This window comes from Ciconia boyciana, chromosome 17 (assembly GCF_034638445.1).
Source record: "Ciconia boyciana chromosome 17, ASM3463844v1, whole genome shotgun sequence".
Classification (NCBI taxonomy): Eukaryota; Metazoa; Chordata; class Aves; order Ciconiiformes; family Ciconiidae; genus Ciconia; species Ciconia boyciana.
In genome coordinates, this window is record NC_132950.1 from 3,554,490 (window position 1) to 3,578,283 (window position 23,794).

General features: G+C 46.8%; 1 protein-coding gene across 2 annotated transcripts in view; it reads right to left on the reverse strand.

Annotated features, from left to right (window-relative positions):
* Positions 1-17,220, reverse strand: part of CLIP2 (CAP-Gly domain containing linker protein 2) — an 80,744-nt gene extending 63,524 nt beyond the window's left edge. Inside the window, exons 1-2 of one of the 2 annotated variants that reach the window (XM_072882228.1) lie at positions 16,977-17,220; positions 551-772 (exon numbers count right to left, since the gene is read on the reverse strand). In XM_072882228.1, coding sequence (XP_072738329.1) covers positions 551-662 — 112 coding nt within the window. In that variant the 5' untranslated portion in view covers positions 663-772; positions 16,977-17,220. Of the gene's footprint in view, positions 1-550; positions 773-1,140; positions 1,320-16,976 lie in introns of those variants that run through there. The other variant, XM_072882229.1, reaches the window with a different exon arrangement.
* Between the last annotated feature and the right edge of the window lie 6,574 nt (positions 17,221-23,794).

Genomic DNA, 23,794 nt, shown 5'->3' on the forward strand with positions numbered 1-23,794 from the left:
TATGTCTAGGTAAGTTATTATTCAAATCCCAGTGCTTCAAATGATTCTGTTCAAACAGAGGCACTAATTTGAGTTAATCAGCACAGGACAAATCACCTTAAGTGCCTTGTTCTTACATTATCTGTTTATCATTATCACAGCCAGCCATGGCATTATCACAGGCCAGAAGCAATGGCTATAGGACAGTGTTTAAGAAGGTCATGGGTGAGGTTCCCATCTGCCTAATTATCGCCAGCTCTTCAAATGTTAGTGTCTGTACAGGTACGTATGTGCAAACAAGCAAGACAGGAGACAGCACCTCTGTCAGCCCTAAACACCAGAGGACCCATCTGTCTCCCACCCACTCCACAACCTGCCTGGTTTGTGCGTTAGTTGGGAGAGGGAGGCCATTTACTCACCCCGTTACACTTGTTTTGAGCCATGCTCACAACCAAGCTACGTACAGAGGGGGAATTTCACGTCCTACTACACGCTGGCACCACGAGGCCTTTGCCTTTAAGCCAGGCTATCACCTGGGTCAGCTTGTGCCCCTGTCAAATCAAGCCCTTACCTTCTTTTGAGCCAGTGGTGACGGCAGCTGCAGTGGTCCCTGATGCCCGTCCCACCGGGCTGGAGTGCTTCCCAGCCCTGCCGGGGATTTTAAGTCCACTTGGCTTCAGCATGTTTGCTGTCTCCTGTATCTCAGGCTCGTGTTGCCAGTGTCTCAAAGAGCTGTCCTGGTATCACCGTTCAGGCTTCTCGATGATAGACCTCTTCTTCCATCGTCACAGACCTGGGAGAGAAGAGCACAAAGAAATCAGATAGAGAATGGGTGGGAGAACACCGAACAGGCTGCCAGAAAGCAGTGCCCAGCTCCCTCCTCACATCCCTAGGAGAGTCAGGATCTTTCATTTCTTCTCCTGTAAAACAAGGGTGATCATTTCCTTCATCTCCCATCTTAACGTTGCATTCTTTTCCTCAATCTCGCAGTCTCACTTTAACCCTGGAGTCCTGGACCAAAGCTGAAACCTCCTAGAACCACCAAACAAGAATTTAAATTCAGTTTGGGATTTGAGTGACTGAAATTGTTGACTGGTTTTAAGTTCTAAAGCCTCAGTTCATGCATCAGCCAAGACCTAGTTCTGCTGTCAGAGCCCTTACCGAACCTTTGGGGCATGGCCCCCATTTTCACAAGACTTCAGGGCAGCCTCTCCAAATTGACAGGAGGAAGAAGGAAGAGGCCAGTGTCCAACATGGGGCTTTCAGCTCCTTTCCTTAAGAATAAATCCAAAACTTTGTTACAGAAAAAGGGCATGTGGCCCCAGGGATTTGCAGTAAGACAAAAAAAACCCACCAACTTTCTGAAACCTAAGCATGACTCTACCAACCACTCATTAGTGAAGTCACATAACCCTTCCCTATGCCATTCCCCTCCTGGTAGTCAAACGGAATAAAACCTCCAAGGTCCTTGCAAGGATGTTGCATTAACAAGCACACAACTCCTCAAGCAAAAAGTTTTATGACAAGAAAAGAAAAATAAAGGAAATGACTAAGTTGCTTAAAAAAAATGCAAAAACATTCCTAATGGATAAAGAAAAACAATCAAAAAAATTGAGACTATCAGCCAAAAGGAAGCTAAGGCTGGCTGACTGAGCAGGCTGGGACGTGGAGGGAAGAAGGTGGCAGCAGAGCGAGCCAGGGACAACGTCGACATCGCGGCAGAGGAGAGCAAACCAAGGACCAGCCAGAAGCCAGGGGACACCCAGACCTGCTTCCTGGGCCAAGGAAGGAGGCAGCCTGCTGCAGGCAGCACTCCGGAGAATTAACGTAGCAAAGATTTACAGATGCTGCGAGGGGGGAATTGCAATAGTGGGGACGGGAAGTGATTAAGGCATGAGTAAGGATTTCAACACAGGCTGGGTCAGAGCGAGGGGAGGGCTGGCAGGGCTCCAGGGAAAGCTTGCAAGCAGACACAGAGGAGGAAAAACCGCAAGGAGAGTTCCAAAAACTGTATTCCTGAGGGCTCACAAATATCTGAGACACCAAAGCATGTTTCAGCACTAAGAGTCAGTCGTCCCACACCGGCTTAGAGAGACAAAGAAAGGAGGGATCAGCAGAGACAGCCTGGGGAGGGAGCCTGAGTGAAAACCCAAGGGATCAAGCCCCATCTCTTCCCCACGTCCCCCACAAAGGGTGTTCAACGCCTGGGGTGGCTTCAGACACCTGCAGACAGCACAGGTCTTACACAGAAATCAGGACTGTTTATGAGAAGTGGGATGCTTGGATCACATCCCTAGCAGCAGGAACAACGGACAAGAGCAAGCAGTTCTTGTTAAGGAAGAGAGGAAACGGCCTTCCTGCGACAGAGCCAGCGAGGACCAGATGCTGTCAGAGAGCTGGACAGGAGGCTGCAGTTTCCAGTTCTATTTAGCATAAAATAGGGAGACAAGTAACAGAATCTGGAGGTGAGAAACATTGATCAGCCTGGTTCCTCCTATCTGTCAAGCCATCAGACATCTCCCTCCCACCCACTCCATCTCGTATGACACGTTTTGCTCAGGGCTAGCTTTGATTTTACAGAGCACCTTGATTCCTAGCACTTCTGCTGGCAAGTGATGTGCTCTACCAAGAGATCTTGCCCCATCTCCATCACCTTCAACCGGAAGGTTTGCTCTCTTCACAGTACGCCCTTACTCCTCGATTTACAAATCTCATCGCCCGGTCCTGCCTTTTGGTTACAAGGTTTGATGCTGTACTTGCGATTAAGCAAGCTGGGGTTGCTGGTTCTTCCAGATAAAACACGATGGCTGGTTGAATCCACAACCAGGAATGTGGATGGAGGAAGGATAAAAGGACACTAGGGCAAGGATGAAACAGTCGTAGAGAAGAATGTAAGCAGGAAAGGGTGCCAGAAGAATAAAAATATTTTACAGTTTTTCAGGCGTCTGTTAGAGGGAGTCTCTGGATCCCTAACTTTGCAGCCAGAACCACATAAACTTTAGGAAGACAATGAATTTAGTCTGTTCCTCTGGTCTGCTGTTCATCTATGAAGAGACAGAGAACTTCAGTTCCTTCTCCCTCCACTACTCATTAACCCCGATGATCAGCTGGCCACACAAGTCACAGGATATTGTGATACTCTCCTTCTTCTCAGGATGACTGGATTTTATTTTTACGCAGGGGGAAGAGAAATAAGAGGAAGTGCATTCCCACTGCATAAAGATTTCTGCCAGAATCCTTTATGCAAACACATTTGCTTTCAACATACTAATGCTGAAAAACAAACGAGCTCCACAGGCTGCTAATTAAGCTACCCACTGAACAGATAGCTTCTTTTATCCAGAAATACAATCACCACAACTAGCTCATGGCCATACTCCCCGGGGGCTCCACGCCACACACCAGATCCAAAAACTTGCAAAGTGCCACCCTGCCTCACAGCCAGATACCCCCGCGTGCCCAGCCACGCTCGGCTCATAGGGACGTCTGATGGGGGTTCGCTCACGTATCTAAAGCTCATTCTCACCTCCGAGAGCTGCAGAACGACCAAAGCCAGGAAACAGGGGTGACTGCCTCAGTGTATACCTGCGCACCCATTACCACACAGGGAAACGAGTAAGAACTTGAGAAAATTTTATTATAAATGCAGCTCGTTAGAAATACATAGATAAAAACAAATGTCTGGGACTGTTAAAGAAGTCTACACTTGCTGCTAGGGACAGATACTCCTTCTCTGTCACTAGTTTCTCCCCCACTTCAACATAAAAATACATGAGCAGATTTTTAGGAAGCTCTGAACACTGAGCACGGAGCTCTGAGTTACACCATTAGGTCATCTTCACCACCCAGAGCAACGCGGCCCTGAGCCATCCAAGTTCCACGTTAGCTCCCAACTGAGCGATGCAGCTTTTGTGCTGCAGAAATATCCTCAGCCTGGGACACAGGCCAGTATCTCCACAGGCACTGCCCTGCTCCATTAGAGGCAACAACTTGCCCTGAGCTCCTGTATTGTACCCCCAGCATCCCAACAGGCTCCATTAACAGAGCCCTTCTGACAAATCTGTTTCCAGCAGTAGATGCTGAACACAGGCAAATATGATGCCGCATGTGGTGTAAGAAACATGAGCCATTTTCTCTTTCCTACTCCTTATATTACCTGCACAAGCTGTAAGCTTTGCCTTCCTGTATAACTTCACAGAAATGTGACTTTCTCCAGACACATGTAGAAAAAACCCATCTGCCCCTGTGGATACTCCGGGGCCACCAGCTCTGCTTATTTTGTTTTTCTTCCTTTTCCAAGATGACACAGATTACAAGGATTTTCTAGATCTCCGCTAGATTCTTCCTGCAATCTTTTCATACTGGGATGAATGGTTCTGTCTGTTCCCACAACCAAGAAAAGCATCCCAGGAATGCACAATATGAAAGCCTGCTTCAAATGACCAAAATATTCTGTTCTCCATCTTTCCATCAGAAAAGGGGACAGCTGGATCTGAGTCACCTAGGCTCAGATTCAAAAAAGGGAACAGTTCTCAACTAAGTACAGATGTACATCCAAAAAATACCTTTCATCAGGAGCAATATATCTGGATACGCAAGTATCCACAACGCTGGCCAGGCATCAGAACAGAACATTAAAAACAGAGAAACAATTGGAGGTGGTTAGACTTCAATTATTTCTCAAATGTGGTAGAGGAATAACACAAAACAAGGGTTGGAAGCAAAAGCCTTTGTCAGTCTTGGCAATATAGCTTATCTAGAAGTTCCTCTGCTTCATCCATCCCTCCTACCTTCAACAAGGCACATGAGTACTTGCTTGCCATGTGGAATACCATCCCGTTCAAGATGGACATCAGCAACAAAGCAGACTCCCAGATTCAGCACGCTCCCCAGAAGAAAGCCCTCGTGGGTATATGCCAATCTAAGGATCTGTTCACCTCGACATATTGAGTGAAACAACTGCAAGACACAGGAACAGGTTTCCAGACACCAGACTGAGTTGGCCTGAATCCCATCCTGTGCCTGGTGCTTCCTTCTGGATGGATCTAGATGTAAGAAGTGTTTACCCAACACAAAACCCCAGGCAAGGCACGGGGATTTCGTTCTGAATGCAGACCCAAGTGGAATTTAGACCGGCTGTATCTGAACACTGCTGTAACAGTTGGGTATATACAATATTTTGTGGGGAAATAACTCCTTATTTTCTTAAAATTAAATATATAGCCAAAAAAGCGAGTACCAAAATTTCAGTTTCTAATTTTCTAAATTTGGAAATCCACATGTAAGAAATTAAATTTGAAGTTTGCAGTCAGTCATGCGCACACCTTTTCAGGACAAGGGCCCATAAAAAAAAAAAGATAAAGAACAGTATCTAGTTATCAGACTGAAGGAAATCAAGGTTATCAAGTTGTACGGAAGGTTAATGATAAACAAAAACAATGCAGAGCAGCAGTAAAACACTTTTTTTTTTTTAAACAATCTTGACTCATGCAAATAATCAGTGACTTCAGAGACAACTATTTGGATAGGGAAAGGTTTGCACAATAAAGTCTTTCTGTTTTTACCTACTCCCATCTAAGATAATCTTTTGAGAAGCAATTGTTTGTGCTGTTATTTAAAACACTATGCCAGCTTTCCTCATGTTCCTGCTAAGGCTGAGGAACACGAGGGCAGGCAGAGTTACAGCCATGTTCAGGGCTATCATAAGACGTGGTGGTGCGGCTGAACCTGCACAAAGACTCTTGCATTAGTAATAAAGACGCAGCTTGGAAAGACCAGGAATTCTGTCTGCAGCTGCTCTGACAGTGTAATAACAGCGACTCCATATGGAGTAATGGAAAGTGCATTTTATGCCTGCAAGGTAAATCCCCATCCTCTACAGGAAAGAGAAACAATCCCACGTGCTGCCACACAATGTGCAGCTGGGGAAGGTCCAACAGCACTTTGGTTTTGACACATTGCATGCATGTTCAGGAGAGTTAAACATAAAAGCAGGAACTTAATTTTCTACCCACGTTCTGGCTTTGTATTTCGGGAAGAGTACAAAGCCTTGAAGAGGTTTCTGGGTTTGGTCCCCTAGCCTCTGTCATTCAAGAACCTCTGGGACTTTGGACAAGAGTGAACCTACCTTAGCACAGCCCGAGAACAACCCCTGCTCCCCACAAGACCCACAACTGCCTGTTCCAGCAATTCATTCTCGCATCTGTCGCACTCCCCACGCAGAATCTCCCACTGAAAACAGTATTACTGCTTGCAGAACCCTTCAGCACCAGGCACCGTAGATGTTGAAAACAATACCTGAAGCCCAACATCTCCCTGAAAACAAACTGCTAGAGAAGAATTTGGTCCACTGATCGCTGGAGAACCTCTTCACTCGCTTCAACAATAAGCGTAGAGAATAAAGACAAAAAGCTTTCAGTGCCAACTCTGGTATTCATTTATGAGACCTTACACAAAACCTTTACTGGCCTAAAGATACTGATCTTTTTAAGTTATGTAAAGTTATTTCGTTTCTTGTTTCCGAGCATTTGCTTGCATCCACTTCATATTTCCAAGCTTTTCTGCACCTTCCCACCCCCAGGAAAATGAGATTTTCAAGCAATAAAGCTCCATCTCCTAGAGTCGCATCCTAGACTCTAGGATACATCGCTGCCCAACTGACCGCATGCCAGAGGCAAGGACAGGTAAAGATTTGGTGCCCCAGGCTCACGACCCCACAACACTGGCCACGCCGCAAAGGTGGGCTAGGGATTTTAAGAACAGAATTTTGCCTTGAAATGAAACTCCAAAGGCCAGACTCAAACCGCTCAGTCTTCTGCGAAAAGGACAGGAAATGAATCCGATCAACATAGAGGCAGGATCTGATAAAGCCAAACTGCAGCTTTGCTAACAGAGACAGAGATTATGCCGAGGAGAAAGGGCAGTTTTATCTTTTAATTCCTTAAGATGTTCCATCCGATCCAAGGTAATCATACCATCGCCTTCTCACTTCTCCGATTAGTTACTCCTTCCAACAAGCAATCAGAAACCCATTTCTGAAGCACATGGCAGATTAGGTTTAAATCCTTTCACTTAATTGAAGTATAGAGGAAATAAGAGACCCTCATTCTTAATTAAGGTCAGACTTCTCTCCCAAGAAAACCTTTCCTTCTCCCATGAGGGAATGGAGGTAGAGTACTACAGCAATGAAAGAAAGGAGCATATTGCCTTCAGTTACACACAGGGAAAACCAGGGGATCCCAGTATTCTCTGTCAGCCACCAGGTTTTTTTTGCCCTTACAGCTGAAGAATTCGCATAGGTTCTTCAGCGGTAAAGCTCTGTTGTTACTATGTAGTCTCTCTTACGTGTCTGAAAGGTTATTAACCTCTAAAAAAGTCTGTGTTTAGTCTTCTTTCTCACTCAAGTTTTGTAATAATTAGCACAGAATGCAAAGGGAAAGCCTAGAGGCCTTTTATTTAAAAACTTAGATATTTTTTAAGCCAGTTCTAACCACTATAGACTAATCACCCTGTGATTTAGTTATAAAACAATGGTTATTAAAGGAAGAATGTGCAAAAACATCCCATTGCACTCTAACTAGAAACCACAATGCAAAACCTGAGGCAAAGTGGGGGAAAAAAAAAAAAAAAACAAAGGGCATTCAAGGAAGTCATCATATACAAACTGGGGAGTAATTATGGGCTTGCTGATGAGCTCACGCTCCCTGTGCTGGCAAAAAGCCTAGTGAAGACTGACACAGTAGATAGATAGCAACAATTCTGCACTAATTGCAGAGCAAAACTATCTCTAATTTGTGGGAAAAATCCTGGTCTTGGACCTACATGAGTTTCTGCTCCCTGGCGTTAAGCCCTGGGGACAGGGGACAGTGTCCCCAGAGAAATATATAGGGGCATGGCACCAAAATTGCATGGCTCACATGGGAAGGGAACAGAATACACAGAGAGATTTCAGAACTGCTGTCCTCCAGGTTAATTCAGACTTGATCCAATGGCTACTCAATTCCATGAAAGGTCTCTCTACAACTCAAGGGGCTTTGACAAAATCCAAGTTTCCTATTCACAGAAAGCGTTATTTGTCATAGAAACACGAGGAGAGCAGGCAGAGTGCAGGAAAGACAATGATAGATGATAAACATATTCCATTATAATGGCTTGGTATTTTACTGTTGGAGAAACAATTTCTTTAATTAAATATGAGCTATACAATAACTCAGCCATGCTACGCGCCCTGTCCAGAGCTGCAGAAGGATCTGAACTTTTGGAATTTCCTGGCTTTTGACTGCTTGATTTAGTGTAGCATTAAAGTTCACCCTGGCACTTAATCTGTTATTCCCTGGAGCTGAGGTTAACATACGGATTTTGACTTGTGCACTTCCGTAACCTAATCTCTGCCCTGGACTTTGATTTGAAACAAAAACAGGACCCAGGTCCCCCCCGCCCTGATTTTGTCCCCCTTTTTACAACCTGCACCTCCAACTAAGACATCTTCGCAGGCCAGCCTTGGTTTGTAGACTGTAACGGAAAGGCTGGAGCAACAAAGAGCTGAAAATAGGAAATAACTGGGCTTGCAACTTTCTTCTCTTTCTCTTTGCACATTTAAGTTTTTTGAAACTAAGAATTTTGTTTTCATTTTCAGTGCAGTGTTATGACAGCCTGTCTGACGGTAGTACAGTTGTACCGGTTTAAACTTGCAGATGATTTGGTTAAAAGCAAAGAAAATAGGAGTGGAATGCAACATGTTTCTGGTGTAACAGAATATTGGGCTTGCCCCTGAAGCCTCCACTGTGCTCTACTAATGCTGCCCAGTATCTGCACACACCCTCAAGCACACTAGGAAAAGACACCACGTTAATGCAGTCACACATTTAACGCAATTCCGTGTGCAGCGGAGACCCGGTCATTATAGCAGGAACAAGAGCAAAGCCTTGCCCTGGGCCATTGGTACTGTAGATGTAACATCTAGCACGGAAACCCCCTCAGAAGAACCCCAGAGCAAACAACGGCACATCAAGGGAAAACTGACCCTGCCTCTCCACAAGCTGCTGAGGCTTCAGGCAGGGATGCAGGATAGGAAGGGCCGACCCTGTACCCGATGCAACCCCCTTCATTTAGTTATGAACCACCTTACAAGATTTTTCATTCCTGCAGTTCAGCAGTGTTAGTTTCAGCCTCTGCTGGCTGGGAACCCCCCCACCAGTTGCCAGTCCAGATTTATTCAAGCCAGCCTTCTGCCCACATACCGACTCTGCCCTTTGCACAACTCCGACACTCTCCCATTGTGCCCAACCCCCATGAGACAGCTTCACCCTTTCTCCGCCTTCACCATGTCATTTTGAACAAGCAACGCTCTCCTTTGAGAGGTCCTGAGACACGAGACTCGCCATTTCCTGGTCCATCTTCAGAGACCTTCTCTAAACCTCCATCACTTGAACTCAGTCTGTTTTAGACATGGACAACCCAAAACGCACTCTGCATCCCAGGTGACATCTCACCAGGCCTTGGACAAACTCTGTGCCAAATGCTATGAGCTAACATCATCTCATTCCTTCAGACAAAGCAACTGTTCCCAAAAGCTGAAAGAATAACTAACCCACCTTCACATTCTGGCTGTTAAGAGTAAGCTGAGATACAAGAGGAGGTAAGCTGAAAAGGAAATACAGACCATCATCACACAGCTGAAACGCGGCACCGACAGCCAGGACTCCTGCTTTCTGCTTCCACAGTGGCCAGTAATCTCCTTGCCTCGTGAAGGGGGACGACAACGGTACCAAGCTTGCGAATAGAAGGGTGGTAGACCAGGAGGGTTACACCATGCTCCCATCACCACTGGGACCTACTGAACGATCAGAGATCACCAAACCAAAGATGCTAGGGAGGAGCAAACCCACTCCCTCCCCAGAGCACCACGGCGCTGTGCAAGCCCCATCCCTCTACCCACACCCAAGCACCCTGCTTCCCATCACCGTGCTGGCAGCAGCAGAGCAATGCTGGACGCAGTTGTTCCCTGGAGCACCCTCCTCCTCCTCTTCCTCCCTGCCGATTCACCGGCCTGCACTCAGCCTCCCACTTAAGAAGCTGGCCTCTGGGCTACATGCACTAAATGCTGCTTTCTCCCGAGCCTCTCTACAAGTACTACAGTTTCCCCAGACCTCAGCTGACACCGACACATCTACACAGCTCCCACCATAACCAGTGCTGGAGACAGGGAGGCCAGTAACCTAGAAAGTCTGCTTTCGGCCAGTACGCATCAATCATGGAGTTTCCTACTTTACCGCCTGCAACCCCAGCACAAAGGTGCTTAGAAAAGACAGGAGTTTAGATAGCTCCCAAATCTTACAGTACAAGAAGGAACATGTCTCTTACTCAAATTACATCCCTATCAATGACCAAAACCATAATAATTTTGGCAAGTTATATCAAATTGGATCTTAACTGTCAACATCGTTACGTTATCCCCTCCTGCCTCGCGGTTCCTTTCACCCACACCTTGCCATCGGCCTTGCAGAGGCCGTCATTTACTTTGGATTGCACCACTTGTAGAGAAACAGGAGATCCTAGCTCAAAGCCTCTGGGCCCTAAGCCACAACGGCACCATAGGATGGCTACCTAGTACGTTATACCAGAGGAGGTCAGAGATTACAGTTTCTAGGGGGGTGAAAAAAGAAAACACCGTCCTACACAGTCAGATTGCAAAGCAGGTGCGGAGACTGAACATGCTAGTGTGCTGCCCGTGCTCCAGCGGGACTTGTTGGGCTGGCAAGAACAAGAGAGGCTGTCACGGCACAGGCTGCACACCCTCTGGGAAAGGCTGTCAATCCCAGCCTCCTCCAGCAGCAACAGAGACCTTGCAAGAGCTGTGCTGCTCCACAGCCTGGTTTTAATCAGCATTTCGATCTATATGCTACCATGCCATGGGGAACCACACATACAGCAATGCTTGACGTATAGATGCTGGCAGCCAAATGGAAGAGGTCTGGCTAGATGGATCAGCGCTAAAAATGGGATTTAACGTTTCGTATCTCTGGAGATAAGCGTGACGCTGACGGGGTGAACCCAGCCTGCATGCAGGTAGGCAGGACAGATGGATCAACCCACCACACTCCTGGAGTACCGCAGCACTACATGTTCCAGCCAGAGCTTTACACAGCCACCACGTGTCCCTAGCTGCTCCTTCACTTCTTACAGAAACGGGTTGTTTCTATACCGCAAGTGTCGTTAATCTCTCCTCTAATGCAGGCAAGACCCCAGTCATGATTTTGTACAGAGATCAAATTATAATCTCATCTAGACAAGCAAGTACAGAGCGGTTACAGGCAGCAGCCTGAGTACATTACAATGCAGAGCGCTGGCCCAACGTAGACTAACACAGACCGGTCCTGCTTCAACCAAAAAGGAAGAGCAAAAACCAAGTTGTCACCTCTTCTAACAATGGCAATCAATGTTGCTGGTACCCTAAGGCAGAGTATATCATAGCACTCCATAAACCTGACCCATATGATCACCCAAAAGCACCGTTTGACCCTGACATTTCCATGTCAGTGTGCTGGAAGTACTCCCACACCTTCCTACCATCTAGGCAATGTGCTTTGGGGGGATTCAGAGATAAAAAGGGAAAAATTGCTTGCAGATGCTTCAGAGACATTAACATTAAGCTCACAGAAGGCATTGCTATTGTCAGTATCATTTACTAGAAATTATATATAAACATACATACACATATAAACATAAATTTTTCCTATGGAAGAGATTTAGCAAGTTCAAAAAGCTACTTCGTAGATCCCAGTAAAAGCCTACATAAACAGGCATGTGAAAGATGAACAGTGTAAGGCAAAACATCAGCTTCCTCTGCCTCAGCAGCATATTCCACACAAGCCTGCCTTTTTGTGCCATGCTGTCCGTCATTAAATCTCCATTAGGAATGGCTGGTGGATTGGTCATCAGCTAGAATGTCCCAAACCTACCAGCTGGGAAACAGAAGTCCAGAGAAAAAAAAAAAAAACACTTACTCAAGGTTACAGACTGACCTACTCCAGTTTGCATAGTAAGGATCTCGGTTATAAAACAAATAGCTATACGCTAAATATAGCTAAGGAGCAGACTTTAATCACCAGGATAGGCTTCATGCGGAGGGCTGACAGGAGCCACTGAGGTAGTGTAGCACACAATATATGACAGCCAAATATGAGGCTAAAAAACCCATTAAACACATCTCATGACATAAGTGCCTCTCCACATCTTCCAGGAGAGGTCTCTCTTTCTAGGGAGGTTTGTTCCCCAGCCAGGACAGCCTCTGCATCCAGGAGATGCGCTCGCAGGTCATAGATGGGAGTATTTGCAAGGGATGGGAAAGTGCTGTTTGTTTCAACAGGCAGCTGCTTTTCGCGCCTGTCAGGATTATGACAAGTTTCCAGCACTAGTTGGCGGACACAGAAGTTCTCAGAGCATGATGCAACAGATAAAGGGTGAGGGAATATGTGAAAGGAAGAAAAAGAACAGCCCAGCCAGAGAAAGCCTTTGTTAGTGACTACAGCAGAAGTTGGTGCCTCGGTTTGGAAGCCTTCCTCTGCCCCTCCAGAGGACGTGCTGCAAAAGAAGTTCACGCTGCAAAAGAAATCGTGCTGGTTTTGTCAATGAAACATCTTTGTACTTGCCCTTGGTACAATAACAGGCAGATACACAAAGTGACAACGACAACAAACAAAACAAAGGGGAAGACACACACTATGCAGTTCTAACTACAACATTTGTTCAAACTGAGCTAGACTGTCTAGAGAGGCTGGTAGAGATTCCCTCATTGCCCACACTATTCTTTCAAAAAAAAAAAAGAAAAAAATAAATCTTTGAACGACAGAGATGAAGACGGAGCTAACCTGGAACAGACAGATGCATCAGATGTCCTCTTGAAGTTTCTGGCACGCCAAATTTTTGTGAAGCCCTTCCAGTGTAACTAATATCCATGTAGTCTTTACTACACTAGGCAAGTTATTCACTAAAATAAAATAGGATTATTTTTGACCAAGAGCTCTGGCACAAACAATACAATTTATTTTGCATTATGTTTTTAAAGGAACCATGTGGGATTTAATGCACAGGAGAGGGATTAAAAAGCACCAAAAAGTGAGTAAAAAGTTCCAAGATCCACATATCCAACATCCACAGCGCATTTCATTTACAGACTTCAAAGGAGGTCAGAACTGCTGCACCCATTTTGTACCTGGGAGAAAGAGATACAGAGAAGGGAAAGATTTTTCCCAAGATTACTCAATAAAACAGTGGCAGAGATGAATAGTTGCCTGACTCTAGACACCACTATCTCTCTGAATATCCAACCCATCAAAGGACTTGGGAAGTCTTTCTGAAGTGTTTACTTCAGCGACACAGAGTATAAATACTTTTCAAAAATAATCATTTGGCTTTCCCAGGCACAAATGGAGTTCTCAAGGGAGTCAACATCAGAGTTCAGAACATTAACTCTCAAAATAAACCAAACAAACTTCAGATTCCCTTTGTGCTTCAGCACAGACAGGGATGGGGAGATGGGGACTTCACGGCCGGCTCAGAATCCGCAGCAGGGCATTTCGCTCGTCTGTGCCACATTTCCCTACAACCATCCTAAACACTAGCATAATAACAACAAACCACTGAAAGGAAAGTATCACCTAATTTCAGTGCCAATTCAAGTTAGCATCATATTTTATTCCATCATACTGAAGTAAAAAAATTTAAACTGTGACAACAAAATATGACAATGCTTCATTTTGTTTCTTCACATGTCTTTCTTTGCTTATGCTGCAGCTGAAACAACCATGGCTATTTTAGATACACAGTCTCACTCATTTAGAAGGAGATAACAAAAACCACGCCACTGCATGGGAATGATTTCCAAGAAGTCTGATGCACAAATATTGTGGGTTTGTTGTTTTTTTTTTAAATGGTGTTTCTTTGGGACTTTTTTTCAGGAATAGCAGTAAGTATCAGTTTAAGGTGCCAGACTCAGAGTCACGTGCAATGAAGTCATTTTTCCACGGGTAGCTACAGCAAGAGCTACTGAACAATCATATAAGAGCAAGAAATCAAAACCAAATACGAGGAAAGTAAATTTGCTTTGTCCTGTTTAGTGTTGCAGTTCAACAAAGTACAAAAGACAAAAACAGCACGCAGGTCCTCTCAGCAGAGCAGGGGGGAAATGCTCCGAGAGCACAGTGGTACTGCAGAAAGACTTTGTACATCAACGCACTGACGGACTTCTGTGTTTCTCTGCCAGTATCAGCCACAGAGACGAGAGCTTTCACACGGGACGGGAAGGACGGCCGCATGGAGAAGGCAGGATTAGAGCAGGACTCAGGAAGACCACGTCCAATTCCTTTCTCTAACCTGGGCTTCTGAAGTGACCTTGGACATTTGTCTTCTTTATTCAGCAACTTGCATAATTTGGTTGTTCTAGAAAACTGAACAGTAAAACAAAGCCCCAGTCTTGCTGGGGTCCGACATCACCAGTACTATCAGCCAAGGTGCTCTCCCAGGCAAGCAAGACCTGAAATTCTACTGTAAATATCATGAACAGCAATGAAAGAACAACAGCCAGAGATTGTTGGCTGTCTGTTGGCTGTCTTTAACTCAGCAAGAGAGCAGCAGAAAACATGCTTTCTCACCCCATGTCAGCACCTTCGTTGGTCATTCTTGTGCTCAGACCCCTTGGGAGATGGAGGGGGAAATGGGTCACAAGGTATTTATAAAAGATATTTATGAAAAAAATAGATCTCTCTAAAAATAAGTGCATACCAGTATCTCACGCAGGTTAGCAACAAGTCATGTTCAGGTCTAGTACCTGTACTTGGGCTTTCCCAGAGCTTTAAAAGTATATAAACCTTGCCATGCATTGTATAGACTCTGCAAAGTGGTACCGACACCATGTATCTGGGGGATGGAACTTTCTATATATATTGTCTCTTGTCCTTACCAGAATTATGACACCTCCCCCCTCAATTTATTCATTTCCCTGAGTTTCATGGATAGAGGAGGCATTTTGATAAATAAAAACAGCAACCTCAATCAGGAGGGGGAATCCATGCCCTTACCCATTCTAATCACCCAGTAACACAAGGAAAGAAGAACTGGCACGCGTACCCTTACATAGCTGTATCCCTTCACACTGGAAAATCCCCCTTTGGGTTCTTCATCATTTCTTCTGCCCGATCAAAAGCACAAGTGGGGAGAAAGAGGAAACGCACCAGGAACTGCTACTTGCTGGAGTAAATTATGGCAGCCTCCAAGGCTAGAAGCGGCAGGAAGCCAAGCAGAAGAGGAGCACATACCAACCCTTGGCCTCGGTAGATAACCCAGTCCATACTTATCCTAAGAGCATCTCCTGAAACACACAGGTTTTCCCTTAATTGAAGGCAGGCCCCACACGAGTGCTCCCGAGATGACAGACTGGTTCCAGCACAGCTTCTCTCTGACATGCCTGTAATGGCTGGTGCTAACATTTTAACTTGAGGCTTTTCTCAGAGCTGAGCCTTTGCAGTCCTGTACTCTCAGTGATTTCTGGCGGGCACAGTGACACCTTTTTGTGAGAACACAGCGGTTTGATGCAGACTCTCGCCTTCCTAGCCCTGGCAGGCTATAACAGCAGGCAGGTAATTTCTTAAAATGCCAAATCCCAGACCCAAGTTTAAGAACAGGCAGCTGCACCATGTTTAAAGCATCACCTCCCCAGCAATGGCGGGGCAGGACTGACCTGTGCCGATTAAAGGGGCTCTCTTGGAGCACCGCTAGATAGAGGAATGCTGCCTAGCAGGCGGCAGGCAGGGCAGAGGCTAAGGCCAACAAGCCTGGCCAGGCACCCCAAATATACCTCTGTCCACACACAGACCAATTCTTCTCAAATTGCAAGTCACCCTCAAGGAAACGCTTCTAGCCAACAGTAACGGACGGGCTGGTGAAACTTGACATCCATTCCAGCAGGATGAGTTTCCGAGACAAGGTTTGCAGGCCTACGAGACTGACGCTCAACAGAGCAGCAAATAACAGTCGGTGCTGACACCGTGCTTTGTCTCCCAGCACTTCCGAAACGCCGTTGCAGCCTGCCTAGATGCCCTGGAGATAACAACGCGTGCCTCTGCCTTCATCCCTGGATGCTTCCCCAAACGGACCATTCGCTGGTTTGTATCGGGAGATGCAAGGGGCAGAGACCTGCTCGATCTGCCCTGCCATCCACAACCTCAGCAGCGTGTGAATGGCAGCAGCCCGACCCAGTTGGGCCTTCCTCGGAAGCACACCTCCTTGCTAGAGACAAAAAGCCCTATCAAATCCTGCAGTATGTAGTTAATGTCGATATCTAGATCATTAAAGAACAAAAAAATCCAGAGAGGAGACTGAGCCCAGCAAGCAGTCCAGCTTCCCAGAGACAAAAGAAAATTTTCCCCCCGTTTCACAACCAAAACTCGCTCGGCACGGAGCAATCGATGCTGACACCCACTCTTATCTCCATCTTCCCAGCATCAGGCCCCTGCTCCTCCAGCTGCTCCCTGCCAGAGCCATTTGCTGTGACCCGGCGGGTGTGTTACCAGCCGCGGAGGTGCCGGGCAGGCTGCAGCCCTGGGTGTGTGGGTGGGTGCGTGGGGGTGCAGGTGGGGGTGCAGCAGGCCGGAGGCAGCCCGGCAGACCCCTCACCGCACGCTCGCACCCGAGCTCCCTCCCCGGCAGCCGGGGGGTGCCCCGCTCCCGCCCAGCCTTCGGGGCTGCAAAGGCAGGAGGGACCGGGAGCGCCGTCCCTCCTCGCCCAAAACGCAGCCCGTGACAAGGACGGTGCCTTTCCCCCCCCCGGCCAAGGACAATGCTTTCCCGCGGCCGAGCCTCCCCCAAGGAGACGGCGCGGCGCTGCCAGCGCCGCAGCCCCGCTGGCTCCGGGCTCTTCCCGCACCAGCTTCATTCATCCCCTCTCCTTTGTTGCCGGCGCGGGCTCGCAGAGCCGCTCCCCTCCCCGCCGTGCCCCTTACCCTCTCGCAGCCCGCCGGGGAGCTCGCTGCTGCCGCAGGCTGCAGCCCCTGGCAGGCGGCCGCCGTGCCACTCCCTGCGCGGCCGCGGCGGAGCCGAGCCGGGAAGGCGGGAGCGGGGCGGGCGGCCCGGCGGGGCGGAGCGGAGCCGGGGCCGGGGCGGAGCAGGGGCCGGGGCCGGCGCCGGCAGCGCGGCTGCCGCTCGCTCGCTCGCTCCCTCCTCCCGGCCGCTGCCGGCGGGGCCCGGCCGGGCCCTGCGGCCCGCGCGAACAAAGGGGCCGGCCCGGCGCCGCCCCGCGCCGAAGTCCTCCTGGTTGCCGGGCCCCAGCGCCGCCGGAAGGCGGGTGGGAGGGTGGAAAGGCAGCGCGGAGGCTCCTCCTGGCTGCCTGCAGCCCTTGGCACTCGCTCCCTAAAAACGGATTAATCGTGAAGTTCACCTTTTGCCCGGCAGAGATGCGGCCTCCCTTCCCCGCGGCTGTGGGTCCGGTCTCTGGAAAGGAGGAGCCCCTTAAGCACACCTGAATTTATGTGGTAGCGCATTTGATTGATGCGAGAAGGGCAGGAGGAGTTGGAGGTGCTTCCTGGAAAAAAGGAGAGAGCCCTAGTCACCGGGGATTTTCTGGGGAACGCAGCAAAGAGAAAGCACCTGCAGCCTTGGAAACTCACTCATTCAAAGCCAGGGAGGGTGGGCCGGGCTGACAATCATCACTTGTCCCTCATCCCAGTGTCCATCACTTGTCCCTGCTGGTAACTCCCAGAGCCGTACCTGGGCTGACGTTAGATGGAGGCATAACAGTGCAGGGCCATCTCTAGCGCCTATCCCCTGAGATTGCGTCTTCAGCTCGGACAGGAGCGGAAGCACTTCGTACAAGGGCCACAACTCTGCAATGTACTTGACTAGCTCTACAGACACCCCACATCACCCGCCGGGCAGTGATTTTGCACATCAGACACCGTGGTGGAAGGCCCCAGGCCACGCAATAACAGACGAGGGTCCCACCTGGCAACAGTCCTGAAATTCGGTGCTGTGACTCTGCATGGGCCCCGGAAAGCACAACGGAGGTGCAAGTAGCAAAGCGGAGAAGAACGAAGCTGAGGTCAATGGAGCATCACCCAGAATATGAGATTTAACAGCCCTGGCCTCAGCAAGACAATCCAGCCCCACAAGGCAGCCGCAAGCATCCTCGTTTTCCATCTTGCAGAGAGGAAGCCAAAGCGAAGTGAAATGGCTGGTCCAAGTCAAAAATAGAACCTGAAGCACCTGACTCCGACGCCTCTGCTTCAACTGTTAGTTCACTGTCTTTCCCTGGTATTTTCCCTACATCCAAACTCAAGTCATTGCTTTGCGGTTCTGGATACAAGATTTTTTGTCTCCTCTCTAATCTGTAGTTGCCTAGGGAGACAGTATGTCGCCAGGAGAAGAGCTAGACGAGAAGGTGCCTACGGAATCAGGCTCTGGGCTCCAACGGGAGGTCTCGTTCCTTCGTCCAGCTTCACCCCTGGCTTGCCAGCTCTGCCACTTCGTATCCTTAGGTCCGAGTTTCTTTCCTCATCAAAATGGTGATGGAGCGACGATGATGACCTCCCTTTGCGAGTTCCAGAGAGGCTAATGAGAAGTGTTACATGCAGCCATGCATTTTGTAAGAAGGAGGAGTGTAAATTTGAAGCACTTTTTAAAAAACATCCTCTCTAATGTTTTCAGGTGCTTCAGGGTAGGATTTGAAATCCAGTATTGCTCAGAAGTTAAACCTTCTCATTTTTGATCAATTGCACAATTTATGCTGTATCTTATACATGCTAATTTGTTCTTATTACAAAACCTTCCATATAAATGTTTAATATACAGCCCTAAGTCTACATTATGACCAAGAAGGTCGCAAGTCTGGGGTTATATTTTGCCTGCCAACACTCTGTGGTACACGCAGCAGCTCAGTGCCGTTTCCCGTCCTCAGTCTCGAACTGTTGCAGGACGGGGGCCCAGGACTGACACGCTACATTGCAAGCTGGCACGTTTCTCGTTGCTTCTCCATTTCAGCAGCAGAAGTCTTGAATTTTACAAGCACTTTTCTTTTCTTCTTTAGAACTCAGTCATCCCAAGGGCTCTGTGTGCAAATAGTCATATATTGTAATGACTATTATACTTTATATAGTCGTGACTCGAGGCATCCTGCGATCCGAGGCTGTTGTGCCAGGCACTGCACGCTCCCTGAAGAGGCAGACCCGCACACCACCGAGTCAGGTTTCCCTCGGGCGTTCTGCAACGCTGATGCAAAACCGAGAGGAGAATCAAGCCCACTGGCTTCAACAAGATGAAGCTGGAAAAATTTCACAGCTCTTAAGTCATTTCCTTGAATCATTTTGACAAATCTGCCTCTCTGACTAAACTTTCTCAGGGGAATTTCCAGGGAGAAAAGAAAAGCTTATCCGGGGCCAGAGCACTTGCGGTGATGTGGCTGAAGTACCCATAGACTTGAATTTGTGCCTTTGCCATCAAGTGCTCTCGCACAATGCTGTCCCTCAGCTTTTGCTGTACCTGCTTTTCAGAAACTAAGCTTCAGAATGAAAATAAATGTTGAAATCCCATCATTCTGCAGAATGGCACTGCTATTCCCCGTTAACCATTTATTTATTCACAGGGGCTGCGTGCAGGCAAGCAACCCTGCACTGATGATCCCAGACACAGAGAAGCACAGGAGACACTTAAGTTTCAGCCTATGAATATATGAAGACTTGTTAATTTTACACAGGTGAGCAGAGCCATGACTTTCAATTGAACCATTACGTGTAGAAAGCTGGTATGCTATCTCTGACATTTCTGGGCTATCACATTTGCCTGATAAACCTCTTGCTATATACTACCCTCCTGTTTTATGGATATGATATATATTTTGTTTTGAAGAGTGGCTTCTCACAGCTAGTCAAAACTGTCTCCACTTGATTGATCCATTATTCTGATTTGGTAAGTATTTGCATTAGCTGTTGGGATCACTAAAAAGCTTCACAGCTGCTTTCTTCTAAATTATCCTGACAAACTGAAGCATTACACAGCCAAAGTAATGTAAAAACCAAGGGAATACTCACGCATGCATCTAGGGAAACAAAAAGAGCAAATGTTTTGTGTTTTGCTGTTATCTCTATTGTTTGAATAAGGACGGCAGATAAGAAATGGCCGAAGTGTTCAAGTATCTTTCCATTATTAGCCAGCAGCAGGAGATGAAGCACCTCTCCGCAAAGAGCTGATGAGACACTTGATTTGTCACATACCAACAGGTTACGCTTCCTAAAGCCCTGATCCTGCACTTGTTCCCCAAAGGCAGCTACATTTGAAGGCTACAGAGAGCACACATAGGCCACATGAAGCGGTGACATCAGGACCCCAGAAGTCAACAAAAGCTTCAGAGCTGAATCCTTTCAGCCTTTTCCCTACCACATGCCTAGAAATCCCTGCCAAATATATCCCTTTGCCAATGTACTGTGGGAACTGAGTGGTGGCAGAAACAACTATATTTGAAAATATTGTGCAACTTCATTACTGTCAACTTGCAGTTATGTGATTTCCATCATCTCAAAGATGCAGCCGCAACAAGAGCGTAAGTTCTTACTATTCATTCAAGCTGACACTATAAATAGCCTGCTGTGTTTGGTGGCAGAGCACAAAATTCCAGCATTGGTGGGAGAAACGAGATTAAAGCAGTGATTTAAAGAAAAGCTGTTTTTTTCCTTTGATTACAGAGCTGCTGAAAGAATTTCTTGAGGATCAGTGACTGCTTTAGGCCTTACCCATTCTAGGCCAAGACTAAAGTTCAGAAACTTCTTGTAAACAGCTTTTAAATTGTTAAGATCTTGCACAATTGTAACAATTCAGCCAAGTGGCACCATGTTTTCAGGCATTTGTTACCCAACCGAGAGCCACTGCAAAGCCTCTAATATCCAGCAGACTCTGTTGTATCTCCTTAGGTGAAAGAAACTTCTCACCTATCTTCAGACATCTATATCCGAGCCAACTGTCTAGACTTCCTATATACTGAGTGCAGAGAAACAGGCACTGGGGTGCAATTCTGCTCATCATATTGCAGACATCTAAAATGGATTAATTGCTCTGTAACGATGCCCGCTTCCATCCCTGAATTACAGGGGTAGTCAAGAATTAGGCCAAATGAGATGTTTAAAGTTAAATGATGTGAATTCCACTCATCTTCATTCCAGAAATGCTCAGCACAGCTGATGATGCTTATTTGGGTGCATGTAGATCAGACGCGTTAGGTGCGTTCTTGTCTGAAGGCCTGACTTTGTTCTGTTTCACTGAAAGAAATTAAACTGTTGGCCAGGATTCAACAGGGGCAAGATCTGGCTTTAAGACCCTTCAGGGGAGCACACGTGGCTTGTGTGGTGTGACAGAAAGTGCTCTGAAAGAAGGCTTTCTACTAGGCTGACTGCTGTGCGTTCCTACACACTTGTTAACATAAAAGAAAGTGTGGGTGGAAATATGTTGAAGGATCATGGCAGTTCTCATTAATTATGAAGATCAAGAGGAGCTCTTACTGCTTTTTTAGTGTATTTCCTATACTGAAATTAGTGCATTAACTGTTACTTAAACTTTAACCATCAGCATAATTTAATCATTAGCACAGTCTGGTTCCTGTTGTTCTACATTTTTAAAGTAAACCTCCTTGCTGCAGTAGCAATGACTCTGAGGAATGTGGGACAGCACTCCACACAAATGCAACACAGTAAAATGGACCACACTGCATGATCGAAGAAATAGTGTAATTTTCACCACAAAGACTGTTCCCTATCCATGAGCCCAAAGGCAAGTGGGTTTTCAGAGAAATTCAGCATCCATGAAGTGCAGGCCTTCTGAAATTCTGTCCTCTGATACCGTATTTGTCCAAATGACCTACACAAGATCACACTGGCAATGGAGAACTTGGAATAGCTCTTTTTAAAGTCAGTAAATTATCACCAATCTTTCATCTGAAGATGAAGCTCCTCTTTACAGATGAAGTAAATGAGTCATGGAGAGAAAAAAATAACATATCTGAGATCATGCAGCTGAAACAGAAACATGTTGGTTGACATCTACATTTCAGTGTCGAACACCTACAACTAAGCATGGCCAAAAGAAGGTAATACAGGAGGATAAGAGCACGGAGAGACTGAAGGGAGATTTGGCACTAATGAGTATAACATCTTATTCCTGGAGGGGCAGGGAACAACACAGCAAAAACCCAGAGGTTAAGCAGTGGATAAGCCATTCTAAGCAGCCCTCCCATCCCAGCACAGTACCACGTATTTATTTTCATTTTCTTTGTTATTGCCTTAAAGCTTGTTGCTTCTCTGAATCGAGACTAAAGATCAGGCTGTCTTTTGCTTAGTCCATTTTTTAAAGATCAGGGCCGTTGACAGTTGCAGTTAGCCAGGCTTGCACAAATAAAGGGGCTTTTATGCCCACTGACCTCAAAGGTGAGCAAACATCACCTATATTTTGTAGACTCGGGAATCAAAATTGGGAGGAATTTGTTTATGTTCCCAAGGCCCACTCTAATGCAGCAGCACCGCTGGGTGCAGAACTTAGGTGGCCAGACTCTGGGCATTATCATGTTGTACTTCACTCAGTTCATGCGTTTCTTTTTATACACATTCAAGTCAGAGAAGAAAGCCAGCCTGAAAGCTCCCAGCATGGTGTCCTATACCCTATTCATCAGGTGAAGCTGCAGCCTATTTTATAAAGCCTCTGGTAATTCTCTGTATACCTCCGTGTAGCTCAGTGTGTCCTCAGGAAAATACAGGGAGACAAAGATCACTCATAATGGGGCAACTCTGCATTTTTCCAGTTGTCAAAGCATCATGTGTACCAGGCCCAGCCATTTGCAAACCATCCAAGCTCTGTCTCTGTGCATTGCAAATCAAAATTACTCCCGACTCACTGTTTTTCATTATATGTCAAAAAATTATTCCTCTCTTCTGCTGCTCCAAGTATGTGCCACCAGACTTTTCTCATTGTTGTCAGGGGTGTGAAGATTTATTGTTTTCTCTGACCTGGTTGAACAGGGTCTGTAACAAATTGGAGCCAGCCTGTACTTTATGAAAAAAAGCAGTCTATTTCCCTGTTGTTTGGGCCCTGACACAAATACTATTTCAGCCCAAATAGAAGCACCAGATGTTTTCTACCAGAGCTACAGAATGTGCAGCACCTGTGAGAGGCAAGAGAGTCCTGTTTCCTTTGCATGAACTGGAGTGTGTTAGAAGATCAAAGATGAGGGATGGGAGCCAGGACGAAAAAGCTTCCTATCTGTGCCTAGAACTTGAAAAAAGATTTCAGTACCTACAACCAAAGCTGTGTTTATTGGGGAAGGCGAGGGAAACGAGCTCCAATTTTTACACTTAGAGAAAAGCCAGACTTTTTAAATGTCTCCAGCAGGCAATGCACGGAGCTGGTGTGGACAGCTGGCCTGACTGTGGGCACTGACCACTGAAACATCCGGTCCTGCCACTTTGGGTTCTTAGCCTTTAATTCTCCAGAAAAGCAAGGCTATCCCCAAAAAGGTACTGACACTGTAATTTAACATAGGGCACGCTTTCCCAGAAGATCCTAAAGCGCACATGAAACAATCTTCGTAACGAGTTGCAGATGAGAAAATTGAAGTATAAAGAAGTTTACATGACTTACAGTCCCATGCAGGATCACCTACAGTCCACTAATTTCCAGTCATTAAAGTAGCCAATAAGCTAGTTGTTCCCCACCAGCTTTGCCTACTGGGTGAGATGTAAGCCTAGGTTAATGAGCTCTGCTAGAGCTCTGCTGGCTCCATACAGAGGTG